Source organism: Emys orbicularis, chromosome 2 (genome assembly GCF_028017835.1).
Source record: "Emys orbicularis isolate rEmyOrb1 chromosome 2, rEmyOrb1.hap1, whole genome shotgun sequence".
In the NCBI taxonomy this organism is placed as follows: domain Eukaryota; kingdom Metazoa; phylum Chordata; order Testudines; family Emydidae; genus Emys; species Emys orbicularis.
The window spans coordinates 36,225,392-36,239,680 of NC_088684.1; the positions used below are offsets into that span (position 1 = coordinate 36,225,392).

The 14,289-nt window shown below is 41.3% G+C and overlaps 1 protein-coding gene across 39 annotated transcripts in view; it reads right to left on the reverse strand.

Moving 5' to 3' along the window:
* RIMS2 (regulating synaptic membrane exocytosis 2) overlaps positions 1-14,289 on the reverse strand; it is a 765,985-nt gene that overhangs the window by 269,808 nt on the left and 481,888 nt on the right. For 37 of the 39 annotated variants that reach the window (XM_065398069.1, XM_065398065.1, XM_065398088.1 and 34 more), the window contains one exon: positions 6,859-6,927. In XM_065398069.1, coding sequence (XP_065254141.1) covers positions 6,859-6,927 — 69 coding nt within the window. Of the gene's footprint in view, positions 1-6,858; positions 6,928-10,611; positions 10,639-14,289 lie in introns of all 39 variants that reach the window. The other 2 variants (XM_065398064.1, XM_065398062.1) reach the window with 1 other exon arrangement.

Below are 14,289 nucleotides of genomic sequence, written 5' to 3' on the forward strand. Positions count from 1 at the left end.
CTAACTCCCATTTTTAGCCACTTACATACCTTTGAAAATCTAGTCTTTAGTCTAGCAGCTATGTCTGTAGGCACACAAACATCTCCTCTCAATGAAGCATGAAAGTGCTGCCTGGCAAATCTCATCCACAAAAGCAGATTTTTTCTGGCCAGGACGCACTCATCCCTCTGACTGACTTTTGACTCCATAAGGACAAACTTATGTCTAATTACTTGATACAACAGACTAACCATTCTAGTTATGACTGAAATATAGCATTTCCCACCTTTGGCCCTTGAAGAGTACAAATATTTCCAAAGGTTTGGAGTTCTGTTTGAACAGAATGTAACAGCTATAACTATGCCTAGTGCAGTGGTTCTCAAACTTTTTTTTCCACGAAAATTGCTGAGGGTGTCAGCGGACCACTTAATGATCTGTCCAAATGTTGTTTGTACCATTAGCTAACTATTGTAAAGCACTTTGGATAAAAGCATTATATAAAAAAAACCTTAATAATTAACTTTATTTGTTCTACAAATAAAAGCACACAACTCATATTTTAATATCAGTAGTCTTACCTTTCTAATGCGATGGATGTGCCCTCTTGGGGGAGGGATGGCTCAGTGGTTTGAGCATTAGCCTGCTAAACCCAGGGTTGTGAGTTCAATCCTTGAGGGGGCCATTTAGGGATCTGGGGCAAAAATCTGTCTGGGGATTGGTCCTGCTTTGAGCAGGAGGTTGGACTAGATGACCTCCTGAGATCCCTTCCAACCCTGGTATTCTATTCTATGATTCTCCCCTGCTGCGGCAGCCTCCGAGCTGGGGCTGGGAAGGAGGGGGGTCTCTCCCACTGCAGCAGCCCGAGCTGGGAAGAAGGGGGGTCTCCCCTGCCGCAGCAGCCCCTGAGCTGGGGCTGGGAAGGAGGGGGGGTCTCTCCCTCTCTCCCCAGCAGCTGCAGCCCTGGAGCTGGGGAAGGTCTGGCTACCACAGCCCTGCAAGTCCCAAATTTCCCCTACCCCCTCTTCTCACGCCACTGCCCTCTCCCACCTACCCCATATTGCCCCAAGGCCAACACCTCACCTTACATGTGCATCTTCTCCAGGGTCCAGGCACCTAATTAGTGGAGCCATGTCTGCGCAGCTCCACTAATTAGGTGGGTGGCCACCCAGGTGCACCTTAGAGGGAACTATCTGCAGACCACCTGAATGGAGCTCGCGGACCACAGTTTGAGAACCTCTGGCTTAGTGTATACCATAAGGGCTCCTTTGGGGATGCTGGCTGAAAGCAAAAGGAAGGGAGATTAATGGCTTGATTTCAGAGGAATCTAGACCTAATTTCAGGAGTAAAACTTGTAACTATCTGAGGCATACCTTGTTATTATGCATGACCAGGAAAGCACCTAGCTCCTATATATTCATAATTGAAGTAATGGCCACCAAGAATAGAAGTAACAGCCATCTTAACAGAAAACCAAAAGAGGGGAACTGACACTACTAATGGCTTGAGGAGAGGAAAACAGCTGATGAAAAACAAAGTTAAGCACCGGTTCTATGGAATGAGGCTTTGCTGAAATAATTTCACTGTCCTCAGACGTCTGTTCACTAAAGAGTATAAACCTCTGGTAAATGTAAACGGCACAGGAAATGGAGCAGGATTTCAGATTCATTCTACAATCCTTTCCTACACACCAATAAAACTTATCCCAACTTTTGTAGTAAATTCTAGAGGGGGATATTTATCTGGACTATAGTAACCTGTCTGAAGCCCCTATAGTTTCAAGTCTTTCCTTTCATAAGCCAGACATTTACATGCAGTTTACCCAGTGCACTGTATGACTTTAGTTCATGCAAAAGTAGACCTGAGTTTCTACTTTTCTGGAGAAAAATCAGATCTGTGGGTGAGAGCATAAGCAGCCTTGAATCCTTTGATCAGTAAGGGCCGTTTGGGGTTTATTAGAATGAGTACTCCTTTGTCCATCTTGTCCTTCGCAGGACTCCCTTTCCTTCATGGGGAAAGGAGAAACAGCATACATCAGCAGGCCTCTTTAGTTGAGAGAGAAGGTTTGCTTTGCCCAGGCTTGAGATTTCATGTACCGATCAAAGAATCTAGGGATCTTGGTGTCTGTGGTCACAAGAGGTCCACTGCTGGGGTGACCCATTGATTGCTTACTGATTGGAAGTCCTGCAGATTCAATGCCCAGTACCTGTTGGCTCAGCCAGTCAACCTGCAACTCGAGAAAGCCTGCCCATTGCATTGCCATGTTGAACACCAGGTAATCCTCTGCACACTGAACTAGGGTCAATGCTTCCTGTATCAGTCTTCTACTCCGGATGCCTCCTTGCTTATTAATATAAGTAACTAGAGTGGGTGTTGTCCATACACAACAGGGCTAAGAGATTCAGGATTTCATTTCTGAAGGTTTGAAGGGTAAACGCCACTGCCTTGTGTTCCAGCAAGCTGATTTGGAGACACTTCTCCTGATGGGACCAAGTGTCTTCACATAACTAGGACTGGACAGCTACATATCTCTGCAGGCTTGCATCAGATGTTGTTAGGACTGCCTGAAAATCCTGCAGCAATATGACTTTCCAATCACAAGGACTGCCTGACCACTGGTGAGAGTAAGGTTGTGGCTGGCAGATCATTCTTTGGGTTCCATTGCTCCAACAGGGTACCATGAGGCATATTAGCAGATTTTTGTGTCCCAAATTACTAGATCTATGGATAAAAGAACAGGAGTACTTATGGCACCTTAGAGTAGCCCACGAAAGCTTATGCTCAAATAAATTTGTTACTCTCTAAGGTGCCACAAGTACTCCTGTTCTTTTTGCGGATACAGACTAACATGGCTGCTACTCTGAAACTAGATCTATGGATGACATTTCTAGTATGTATTTGGATGAATTATTCAGTCATCTCCTGGCATGGGCTATCAGCTTTGAAGATTCTTTTCTGAAAGCATTAACTTACCCCTAAAGCCATGCCAACACATGCTTTAGCAGCTAATAAAGAATTGTCTAGGTTCTGTCATTGTATTATAAACCCCAAGTGTTTCACAGCAAGTCCGTCAATTGTCAAACAGTAGTGAGAGACTCTGTGAGCACTGGGGCTTTCACCAGTCATCCAGATCCATAGATGAGGATATGAAAGAGCCATTGGCAAAGCACAGTCATTATTGCTACAATAAACATTCCCGGGTGCTGACATTAGGCCAGGTGGACTGTTTTTCCCCAAAAGTTAAATGGGGTCTTTCTGAAGCAACTGAGCAATGGGAATATGAAAGCATTCATCTTTAGAGTCTACAGAGGCAAGAGCAATGCCCCAGGCCTTACTATGATGATGACTGAGCATACACTAGAAGCTGAGCCACTTCAGATCTAAATTAAGATAAACTCCTATTGAAATCTTTGGCACAGCAGTTAGGAGCAATCAGATCTCTAAGAAACACTGTCTCTCTGTTATGGCTTGAATATGCCAGAAGCATCCTCTCTTCACTGTTTTCTAGATAGAGAGATGAGGGGGGCAGACAGAGACCTGGATATTCACTAAATCCACAAACTAATCTAAAGAACTCACCAAATGAACCTAATTGTCTTCTGAGATCCGTACCAAGTGCTGTCTGAAGAAGTGAAGTGGAAAACTTCTCTTGAAAGGAAAGGAGGAAGTTTCAGAGCCCTGGGATCCAAAGCTCTCCATGGCTTCGTTTGCAAACTCTTGCAGTTTTGATTTGTTCCTGATGTAACCCTTCTGCCCGTCAGAGTTGGCAGCAACAAGGCCTGGGTTCAGTATCTAGGGGTTCCGTTTCAATAACACAATGCAAAACCGGCTCGAGCCCCCACCCAGTGACCTGGGACAATTACATACCGCTCCCCTGGGTACCTTTAAGAGGCAATACTTCCCCTCTCGCAAGCACAGAGTTTGAGTGTAGCAAAAGCCTTTTAATAAAGGAGGGAAACAATGTGGCATTATGTTGGGGAAACACCACAAACAGGATTCATAACACAAACCATGAGCAAAAGACCCACCCCCAAGTTAGTTTGGCAGTGTCCTTTTCCCCTCAGGGTCTTAAGTCCAGCAACCCAACAGTCACCCCACCCACAGTTTCTGTCCTTGGTCAGTGCAGCCCTCAGAGTTCAGAAGTTCATTTGCAGAGTTTACCTCCCAGTCCCGCCCCGCTTAACACTGCCCAGCCCCCGCACACACACACACACTTAACACAGCTCTCAGTGATTTCAGCTCTTAGTAACTTCAGCTCTTTAGTGATTTCAGCTCTCAGTTAGTAGGGGAGCCCCAGTGCTGGCACACTCAGAACCACTAGCCCAAAGTAGGTCTAATGCTTAGACCTAGGTATCAGCGCTGCAGCATGTAATAAGACTCCTAACAGATTCAAAATGAGCTCTGTTATTACACAGTGGAGAGAGGAGGGGCCAAAGTGGTGTTTAGGGCCCTCAGAAGGGGCCCACACTACCGGGTACACATACCTGCCACCAGCCTCTCTCAGTTCACTGGGCTTTGGAACCTATGTCCCTTGCCCAGTGAGTGCTACTTAGTTGAGGGCGAGTCCCTCCATCATAAAATGCCAAGTACAGTTCTACTGTCCTTGATTCACATAACCAGGATAACAACACCTTATTACTGCTGCCCCAATAACAAAGAGACTGGGGATCCCACAGCTGACAAAGTGACTATTTGGGCAAGCAGTCCCATCATGCAAACAAGATCAGCCCCTGAAGTCCTTTTCCACAACTCACCACCAGATGTCAGGGTAGAGATCATTCTGACTCTGCTTACACTGAGAACTATTTCATGGTGAGATATTTGGAACCTTGGTCTTTAGTGAGACTTGAAGGGAAACTAACAACAACCTGAGTGTTCTTTATGCTAGAAGGAGGAGTATGATATTTTGGTCATTCTGGAACAGAATTTTTCTCATCCTGGACAGTCTACAGGGTTTGCTCTTCCCTAAATAGCTTCTCTCCTATAAGGAGCTGGCTATAAGGCACTGTTCAGCTTGGAATTTTGCTTTTCATAAAATTCTTCTGCCCATAAGATTATTGGTAAGCAGAAGAGAGGGAAAAGTTACCAGGTCCAAGGAGGCATCAAGAAAAGCTAGCTTCAAGTCATGTTTCTCCCAGGATTGCTCCACAGTTTCCTTGTGGTCCGGGAAACGTGCTTAGGGCAGGGGAAACCTATGCCCTCTTTGGCCACTGAAAATGGTGCCAGGCAAGGAGAAGGGTGAAGGAACTCCTAAAGAACACCTTGCAGGGTGAGGAGTACCCTACAACTATCATTCCTGTACTCTCAAGCATACAGAAGCTTATGGGGAGTGGGAAACAATTACTGGCTGCATCCTGGAAAGCTGAATTTAAATTAATTATGGCATAGTTAAACTGGGATGACACCAAGGGTTTTTAGATCACCCTCCTTGTATACAGTTTTGGGAACCTTGTCAAGGGAACCTTGGCTCAGGCCTGGTGCTCACTTTGGAGGTTGGGCTGTCTGTTTGATGCCTGCCCATGGAGGCAAAGGAACTAGAATGAAATCTCCTCTGAGGAGACAGAATTGGATCCAGGAGACAAAAGATACAAAAGCGGCCAGCCATATGGAACCATATCTCAGCTGCAATCCATCAAACAATCAAACCTGCTTTTTCAAAGGCACAACTGCCAGCTGGTTGTGTCTACTATGCAGCAGAATTCCCTCTTTGGGCTTGTCTAGACCAGGAAGATGCATCTTGTGTTAACTAATATGATGTGTAGCAACTAGTGTTGACAAGGACAAGTTTTAAAATGTATTCTCTGGTTATGGTAGTGAGGACCCTCAAGTTACTCATAATTAGTGAACACAGCACATTAGTACACTAGGTACTAAGTTGTGTTTTACCTTCTGTTAGTTAGATGTGTTAGTTAATAATGGTTTCTAACATAATTCCTTTCTCCACTGTAGACAAGGCCTACGACCATAAGGTAGTGATAGATATGAGGCCAAAGGTGGGCTGCAACAAAAAGGGAGAACTAGGTGTGAAAAAACTAGAAATGTTGGGGACTGAGCTATGAAGCACACCCCAGTCCAGAATGGTGCCTCTTGTAAAAGAAAGAATTAAACATGACTGGCATAAGGACTTTTTCCTGTCACAGGATGTCCCTTTTTTTTTTCTCTGTGGAAAGTTTAAAGACCCAAAAGGATAGTGTATGGGTTTTATTACTGTTATTTTTTCTTTATAAAAACAATTGTTGTTTTTTTCTATTTATTAACTTAGAAATATCCAGAAATGCAAAATGTAGTCTCTTCTGGTTTTACTGATGGATGTCTTGGAGAACTCAGAGTTGTTTATTGTGAGCTCTTTGCATCTTATTAGAAGAGGTGGGGTGTTGGATCTTTGCCAATAACATTTTTGGTCTTAAATACTCATGAAGCACTGAAATTAAATATCTGTTAACAAAACAAATAGACTTTTAAAAACATGTGGCTAAAATTCCCTTCCCCCCTCAAATGCTCAGCTTTCTGAGTCCTTGACTCCAGTGTTCTCACTATTTCACTATGATTTCACCATAGAGTCTTCCAGATAACATAAGACCTGAATTCCGAGTTAAAAAGAAAGCACAACAAAATAAAACTCTGTTTTTGGGGTTTTTTTGGACAAAATACATTATAAAGAAGCCAAAAAGGAAAAGGGATCATTGCGTTTCCCCTTTACAAGTCATCTTTGTAGTTAATGCGTTAAGAAAAGCTAGCTCACAGCATCCTGGGTGTTTGTTAGAAAAATGTGTATTGAGTGCTGATTTATTTTTTACCAGGAGAAAAGCAACAATAAATTAGTACATGAAAAATAAAAAAGCTCTTTACTGAAACTAGAAGAATGCATTTAGAAATTCATACCTGAAACTACACCAATTCCATCATCACAGTCATAGTCAGAGACTTCACTATCACTGATTCTTTTGGACCCTGCAGAAAAAGAATCGTCACAAACATATCAGTGTTATTACTGTAAGTCAGAACTGCTCAGGCAATAATAATAACCAAATGAAATGTATTTCAGACTACACAACTTGGCAAAAATATATAGATAAATACAAGGAGAATCAATACAGGATCCTTGGAACAGAAAGATATGTACATTATTGTAATGGTTATTAATTAGTGGCACATTAACTATTTTCCTCTAAATCGATAAATAATAGTTCAAAAGTGAAAGAATGAAATCCAGCTGCAAAATACTGAAGTTATGCTATGTTTGCATTTGTTTGTGCTTGTTTGCAATATGGCTAAACTTGTATATAAACACTTGGAAGAGGAATTATAGCTATTATGTTAAATGAATGCTACATTTTCTAAAAGGTAATGATAATCATTATTAGGGCTTAGCAGCTTCATATGCATAGTTTGCATCCTGCAAGACAAATTATAGCTGTGAAAATTCAGAGGAAAAGAGGTATTTTAATGCTACCACAGCAAGCACAACACTTGTTAAAATAGCTAGAGCTTAGTTGGCAAAAGCAGATTCTAAATCCATAATTAGACCTAAAATGTAGGTCATGTATGACAAATAAATGTGTTAGCCTCTGTTTGGCTTAATTTTACTTACACACACGTATCTCTTTCTTCTTTGGCATCTTGTAAGTACAGGAGGGGTGCATGCTCTGCCCAACCTGTTTTACTGCTGATATTGGAATGTTAAAATCTGTATACTAACATGTGGCTGATACTCACCCATTCATAAAAGAGAATGTACTTTTTGAAATGAGGACAAGGCAATCTGTATTTTTTAGCATTCTGTAGTAATACATATTAACAAATGATTACATGCTCACAAGTGTGTGTCAGCTCAGGCTGTTTGCAATCATCCAATAGGTCACTAGCTATGAGACTTAACCTATTTGCCACCAGTCTTTGACATGTGTGCAAGGTTTCTGATGGGTAGGAAAGGGACACAGAGACTAAAAAGAATCACTACTCAGGGGAATGGAGATTATTTGCATATCTCTTAGGGTGGATCCTAGCCCCTTCCTCCATAGTAGGGAAGAACCCTATTGTAATAGAATCAGGGGTGTATAGCCAGATTGGGGATCCAATGAAGAGGATGTGTCCCCTTGGCGCATAGTGCATGCCATTTTACATAGAATCATAGGGTTAGAAGGGATCACAAGGGTCATCTAGTCTAACCCCCCCATGCCAAGATGCAGGGTTTGTTGTGACTAAACCATCCAAGACAGATGGCTATCCAGCCTCTTCCAAATCATGAATGAAACACTCTGTATTTATAAATGTTTTGAAGACAGACAGCTTTAGCAGGCAGAGAATTCTGGAAGACCTCCTGAAACTACTTTCCACATTGGACCAGATATTAGACAGTGATGTAGAGACCTGTGCATAGTTCTGTCATCAATATCCCAGGGAGATATTGCTTTTACATGCAAGGTAGCACAGACATCTCCCAGGTTTACCACCTCTCAGGTGAGTGCCTTAACCACTGGACTATGGACTCATTTCTTACTCTGTCTCAGGCCCAATGTTTATTTAATTACATATACAAAGTGGAACAAATTCAACAGGACAGTCTAAGACAGACATCAGAATAACATATTGTCCAGTGGTTAAAGCTATCTCAAGATGGTAGATGGCCTTTCGGTGGCTTAGTCAGTTGGGGCTGGATTCACAAAAGGACTTAGGTGGCTAACTGCCACTTTAGGCACCTAAATCCAAGAATCAGGCCCCACTGGGAATCACCAGACCTCCCCCGCCCCCTTGGCTTCCACAAAACCCTGGAGGTGCATAAGCTCACTTGGCACCTAAATTTTTGCAATAAAGTTCCCAAGGCATCTATGTTTCTGTCTCTGATCATGTGCAGAGCAGCTACACACCAGGTGTCCCAACATGTAAGCCCCAGAACAATGCAAGAACCAGGGGAAGATATGTGTTCCTCTGCCTAACTTGCCTGCAGAGCATGATCTGGTAAGTGGACTCAGAGCTCGCCTACCAGATTGGGCCCCTATAGGCAATCTTACACATGATGATGATGAGGAGAAGTGAATGTAGCCCTGTAGCGGGGCCGTAACCCCACTCCTGCCCTGAAGCACTTAAAACAGCCCTGTGAGAGGGCTGTAGTGGGGAACCAGTAAGCCTGGGCTGATTTGGGAAGCAGCCGCAGCTGGGCCACACCCCAATCAGGCCGCAGATGGCCCTATAAAGGGGCTGCTAGGCTGGAGCCAGAGAGTCTCTCTCTGGATGTTGAGAGGGATGGGCCTGGATGCTGGGAGCTGAGCAGGGGACCTAAAGTGGAGCAGGGCTGGAGAAAGGCCAGAAGAGCTGGGGAGCTCCGGCCTGGAAAACCCCCAGCCTGCAGGCCTTGCTAAAGGCCAAGAAGGGTACTGGGGTTGCAGAGGGGCATCCCAAGGGTAGGCGGAGGCAGCCGGTTCAAATCCTCCTTGCCGATGATGAGTGGCAATTATACTGCAGTCTGCCCCAGTGAGCGGGGGCTAGACGGTGACTGGCAGTAGCCAAAGACTGAGGCGAGTTGGGGATAGGGGGTTGGGGGTTCCCTGGGGAGGGGAGACCCCGAGAGACTGCAGGGTACTGAAGGGGCAGAAACCCTGACGTAGAGGGGCACTGGGGTCTGGGAGGGACACGGGGGCCAGCGGGAAGGCGAGACACCAGCCTGCAGAGGGTGCTTCGGAGGTTGGTGAGCTAATTCCCTGGACGACCAGCAGGAGGCGCCACAGCGGGGAGTCCTCGCCGCGCTACAAGCCCCTTGGTCTAGTTTAGTGCAGCCCCTAAATTATTCGAATTTATGCCAGGCTTGAAACAGAAACAGCTTTGGACTTAGGAAGCCACAACTGACTACCATGCAGCTCGCTCTCTCAGTTTCATTCAGGCCCTGAGTATCCGTGGCTGAAGAGATTTTTGTGGGCATAGTATTAGCTTTAATTTCTTAGTATTACATTTATTAAACATAATTAAAATATAATTAGGTGAACCAAATCTCAGTGAAGTTCATGTAATTAAAACTGTTTGACCTGGAAAAGTCCCACATGAAATGTGTGATAGAATTAAAGTTTGTATTAGGAAGGCTTTACATTATTGGGTTATTTATATTTAATTAAGGAAAGCTAAGAGCATCACTTTTCTTTCTCAGATATAGCAAAATGATTTGCAACTGGGACGGTATAATATAGCTATATACAAAGACACTTCTGCTGATATTAACAGTATCTTACTTACCACATTTCTGCATTATTTAACTATTTAAAACAGTTCACAAAGCAGCTTCAGTACAAGTTTTCAATTTTAATAAATCTCTGACCAAAATAACTTAATATTTCCCCAGTATAATTAGTAAAGCATACTACAACTTATCTATCAAATCTCTATCTACCTTCAAATAGAGACAGGCAAAACAAATATTATACTTTCAAAGTCACTGGAATTTCAGCAAGGTGTTCCCAATACTAAGATGTTGAAAAAATAAAGCCAGTACAAAGGACATGACTGAAAAGCACACAGGAAAGCCAAGGAACTCTTTAGCAATTTAAAATATGCACAGTATGTAGCATAAGCACATCAATAAAATGTCAACTTAAACTGTGCATATATATGCAAGCAATAAACACTTCAGGCATGCTGAAAATTTACCTGAATTATATGAATATAAGCCTTTATCTGCAAAACAAATATTAAAATGAAGTGATGTCAAGAAAAAATACATGAAATCTATACATGTAACAGGGATGCTTAGAACCTGTGAATTTGCAATCACTTTTCTGTTTAGAAGTGGAGGAGTTATGGCTGGCCATATTAATGCTTAAAGATTTCCATAAAGGTATTTAATTCAAAGCAAATTAAATATAAAAGAGGAAAACCACAGTAATTAGCAGAAATTAAACCACAACAATGACACTTTGGTCACCAATAGAAAGTCAACTTTTATTCCCAGTAACTGAACAATGTTGCCAAAGATACTCCAGTTGTTGCCTATTCTGAACTATAACTGTGAATAAATGTTTACTTTTTAATGGCAACCAGTCTGTTCAAATAATATTCAGTTATGTGAATTTTAATATAATAAAACAATAAATTACTATCCTTAAGTGATTGTGCAATGCTTTCGAATTGAAGGAGTCTCCAGCAGAATATTATCAGCAGCATTCACTTGTGGCAATTCTGCATGCTATTATGGGCTGGTACCTAAAAGTCCTGTTCCTAATTTACCACACCAAAAAATAAAGTCTCTGTCAATCTTCCCCTCCTTCCACCAACTCACTGCCCCCAATTCTGCAAGCATTTACATATATGAATAACTCCATTCCTCCCAATAGCCCTACTGAGTTTGAGATTACTGACATGAACAAAGTTATTCATGTGGGTACCAGCTTGCAGGATTTAGTTTAGTATTTGTATTCCTCCTATGCTTCCTCACCTAACAGCTCAGCAGACCAAAACATTTATTTTGTTTGGTGGACTTTTTAAAATAAAGTTTGTCTCTTTTACAGGTCTCTAACTTATGCAATTGGACACATTTTCCAAAACTTCAATTTTTTGGGACTAAATTCATTATTTGATCATTTGTGAAAAAGTGAAAAGTCACTTTTGCATTTGCAAATTTGTAAAACTACCACCGAAGGAGCTGATGCTACTGTCTCCACAACGCAATGAGAACATGGTTGGAAGCCAGGAAGTCCCGAGTTCTATTAGGCCATTAAGAGGCTCTAATAATATTTTGCATGAGTAACAGCTTACTAATATTGTTTAGACTTTGCAACAACTTTATAATGTTAAATATAATTGCCCCCCTTTTAAAGATGAGGAAACTGAAATTCAGTAAGGCTGTGATCTGTCCAAGGTCACACAGCATGTCAGTGTCAGAATCTAGAATTGGAACCCTAGTCTCCAGACAACTAGTTTTAGCAGTAATCTGCTAGATCAGTGTGCCCCAGAAGGCAAGTCACTTAATCTCTGTGAGCTTCAGTTTCCCACTGTGTAAAGTGTATATGATGCTACTAACCTACCTACAAATGGCAATTCTGTATATTATCGAATTGTTTTTGTTGGTTAATATAATTAAAATTAAAAGAGCTCTCTTCTTTTTCCACTAGACAATATCGTTTCCAGGGACCCATAATCACTGTATTCGCTGATTCCTTCAGCAGGGAATTAGGCACCTAAATACTTTTTTGAATCTGGACCAAAGTTCCTTGATGTAATTACAGAGGAATGGACTTTCTAAGGCTTTAGTTCTGCAAAGAGCTGTACAGAGGAAGATGTACTGGAAGGCACAGGCCTATGCCCATGTGGAGATCATTGCAATATTGCAGCCTATGACTATTGAGCAGCCACCTTTGCCTTTACATAATTACAAGATAGAAACTGTAACTTTCGAATAATTTTAAACATTTTTCCAGAAATTATTATAAAATTATATATGATAGTTTATTATGCATAATCATTATATCAAGAGTCTGTTACCCTCAGTCAGAACAGTATGCCCCCTTCTGGAACCAGAAACTTTTAAACCTTTTTTAAAGACAACCTAATCTGCTATTTATATGGTGTTTAGCAAAGTAAAGTTTGCCTCCAAATGGTTTAATGTGCTATGAAAACATTTTTTTTTCTCTTGTGATTTCCATTTTTGGCCCTCTTGAATCAGAATGGAATTACTATGGGAGGAGAATAGTTTACTAACTTGATTATATAAAGTAGCCAGACCTAGAGAACTATAAAAATACCCCAATTCCCTTTCACTGCTTTTGGAAATTTTTGCTGGGCCTTCAAATGTTTTTGTGGTTCAATCACACTTTACTGTAGCCTCTTTTTAATTATCCAAAACAGCAGAAAATTCATAGCCTAAACAGTTGTCCTTTCAGAAGGAAAAATATTGGTAGTTTAAAGGCTTTCAGACACCCCTGTATCATGTTAAATACCTTTTTGTTAAAGGATTTAATAACTCATCCATGTATAATAAGAATATAATACTGGTATTGATATTCATATCCTATGAACAAAACACTCATACATGCAAACCAAGATAACATGCCCAAGGCCTGTGTTCCACAAAAGAAAGGGGGAAATTATGTAAAAAGCATGAAAGAAAAAAGTTATTCTTGCTCACTAGAGTTAAATATCTGTAATATATTCTCCACTTGTGGGTCTGTGCTACTGCATGTAAAATGCACGTAAAATGCTCCATATTATAATATTAAAAAACCATATGCCTCTCCATTAAGTGCCCCATGCCTATTGACTGGTGAGATAGAATAGCTATAATTACCTCAACTTAAATTTGATGGTGGTGGCATTGACTTAAAATTATTTTATTGGCTTTCCATATTCACAGTACAGTGAAAGAAAACATGATATATAAGATCCTGATCCAGCAGTAAGATGTACGTGAGCAGACCTCTGCCTGTGCAGAATCCCAGTGAAGTCAATGGGGTTTCTGCCAGCATGGATCTCATTGCAGGATCAGGGCCTACGTGTATAATAGCCCTGTTCTCACAGGATAAAATCGCAAACATATTTCAATACTTATCTCAGTTATTATTAAACTTTTCAAATTTCAGCAATACCAATAAAAAGTCTCCTGATTTTCACAAGTTGCAACACTACAGATTTGCAAACTTTAACATTACAGGGCAATAGGAGGGATGGCTTGAATCTTCACTATAAAATTCCATTCATCCCCACACTTTGCTGAAGATAGAGGGAAAGCATTGCCTCTACACTCCAAGGAACTGAATCCAGGATCTCAAATCCAGTCAGTGAAATTAACTAACAGAGGAAACATCTTTGGGTTAGTTACCTGTGAACTGAGTCTTCTAGTTTGTTAAATTGCCCATGTTTCTGTTGGACCTGAAGGTTTCTAGTAATTTAAAATTTGAAGCTTAGCTCCAGAAAAGATAGCCTGTCTCCTGGTAAATTGCCCAACACTTAGCCATGAAGAGGACTGCAGAGTGTATACCCTCATCTAGACCTTTTTTAGGGATATCAAATTTTTTCTTCTCATCCAAATTAATCAGGCTAAATTTGGAAAAGGACTGTTTTGTTTTCCTATACTATACGCAGATTTCTTTTGTTGCATATGCTACATTCAATCTTTGTCCTGAAATGCTGACGACCAGAATTTCTCCCTTACCAGAGTTCTTTTCAGTATCTCACTTTGGAATTATGTAGGTTGGTAAATGAGGTCCTCATTGACATTAATTCTAAGAACAAACAATATAAGCTTCTTCATGTAATAAAACCAGTTAGGAATTTTCTTATTTTCAGATATTTTGAGGACTCTAATTTGATTTTCTAGATACTGCTTTTTAATTT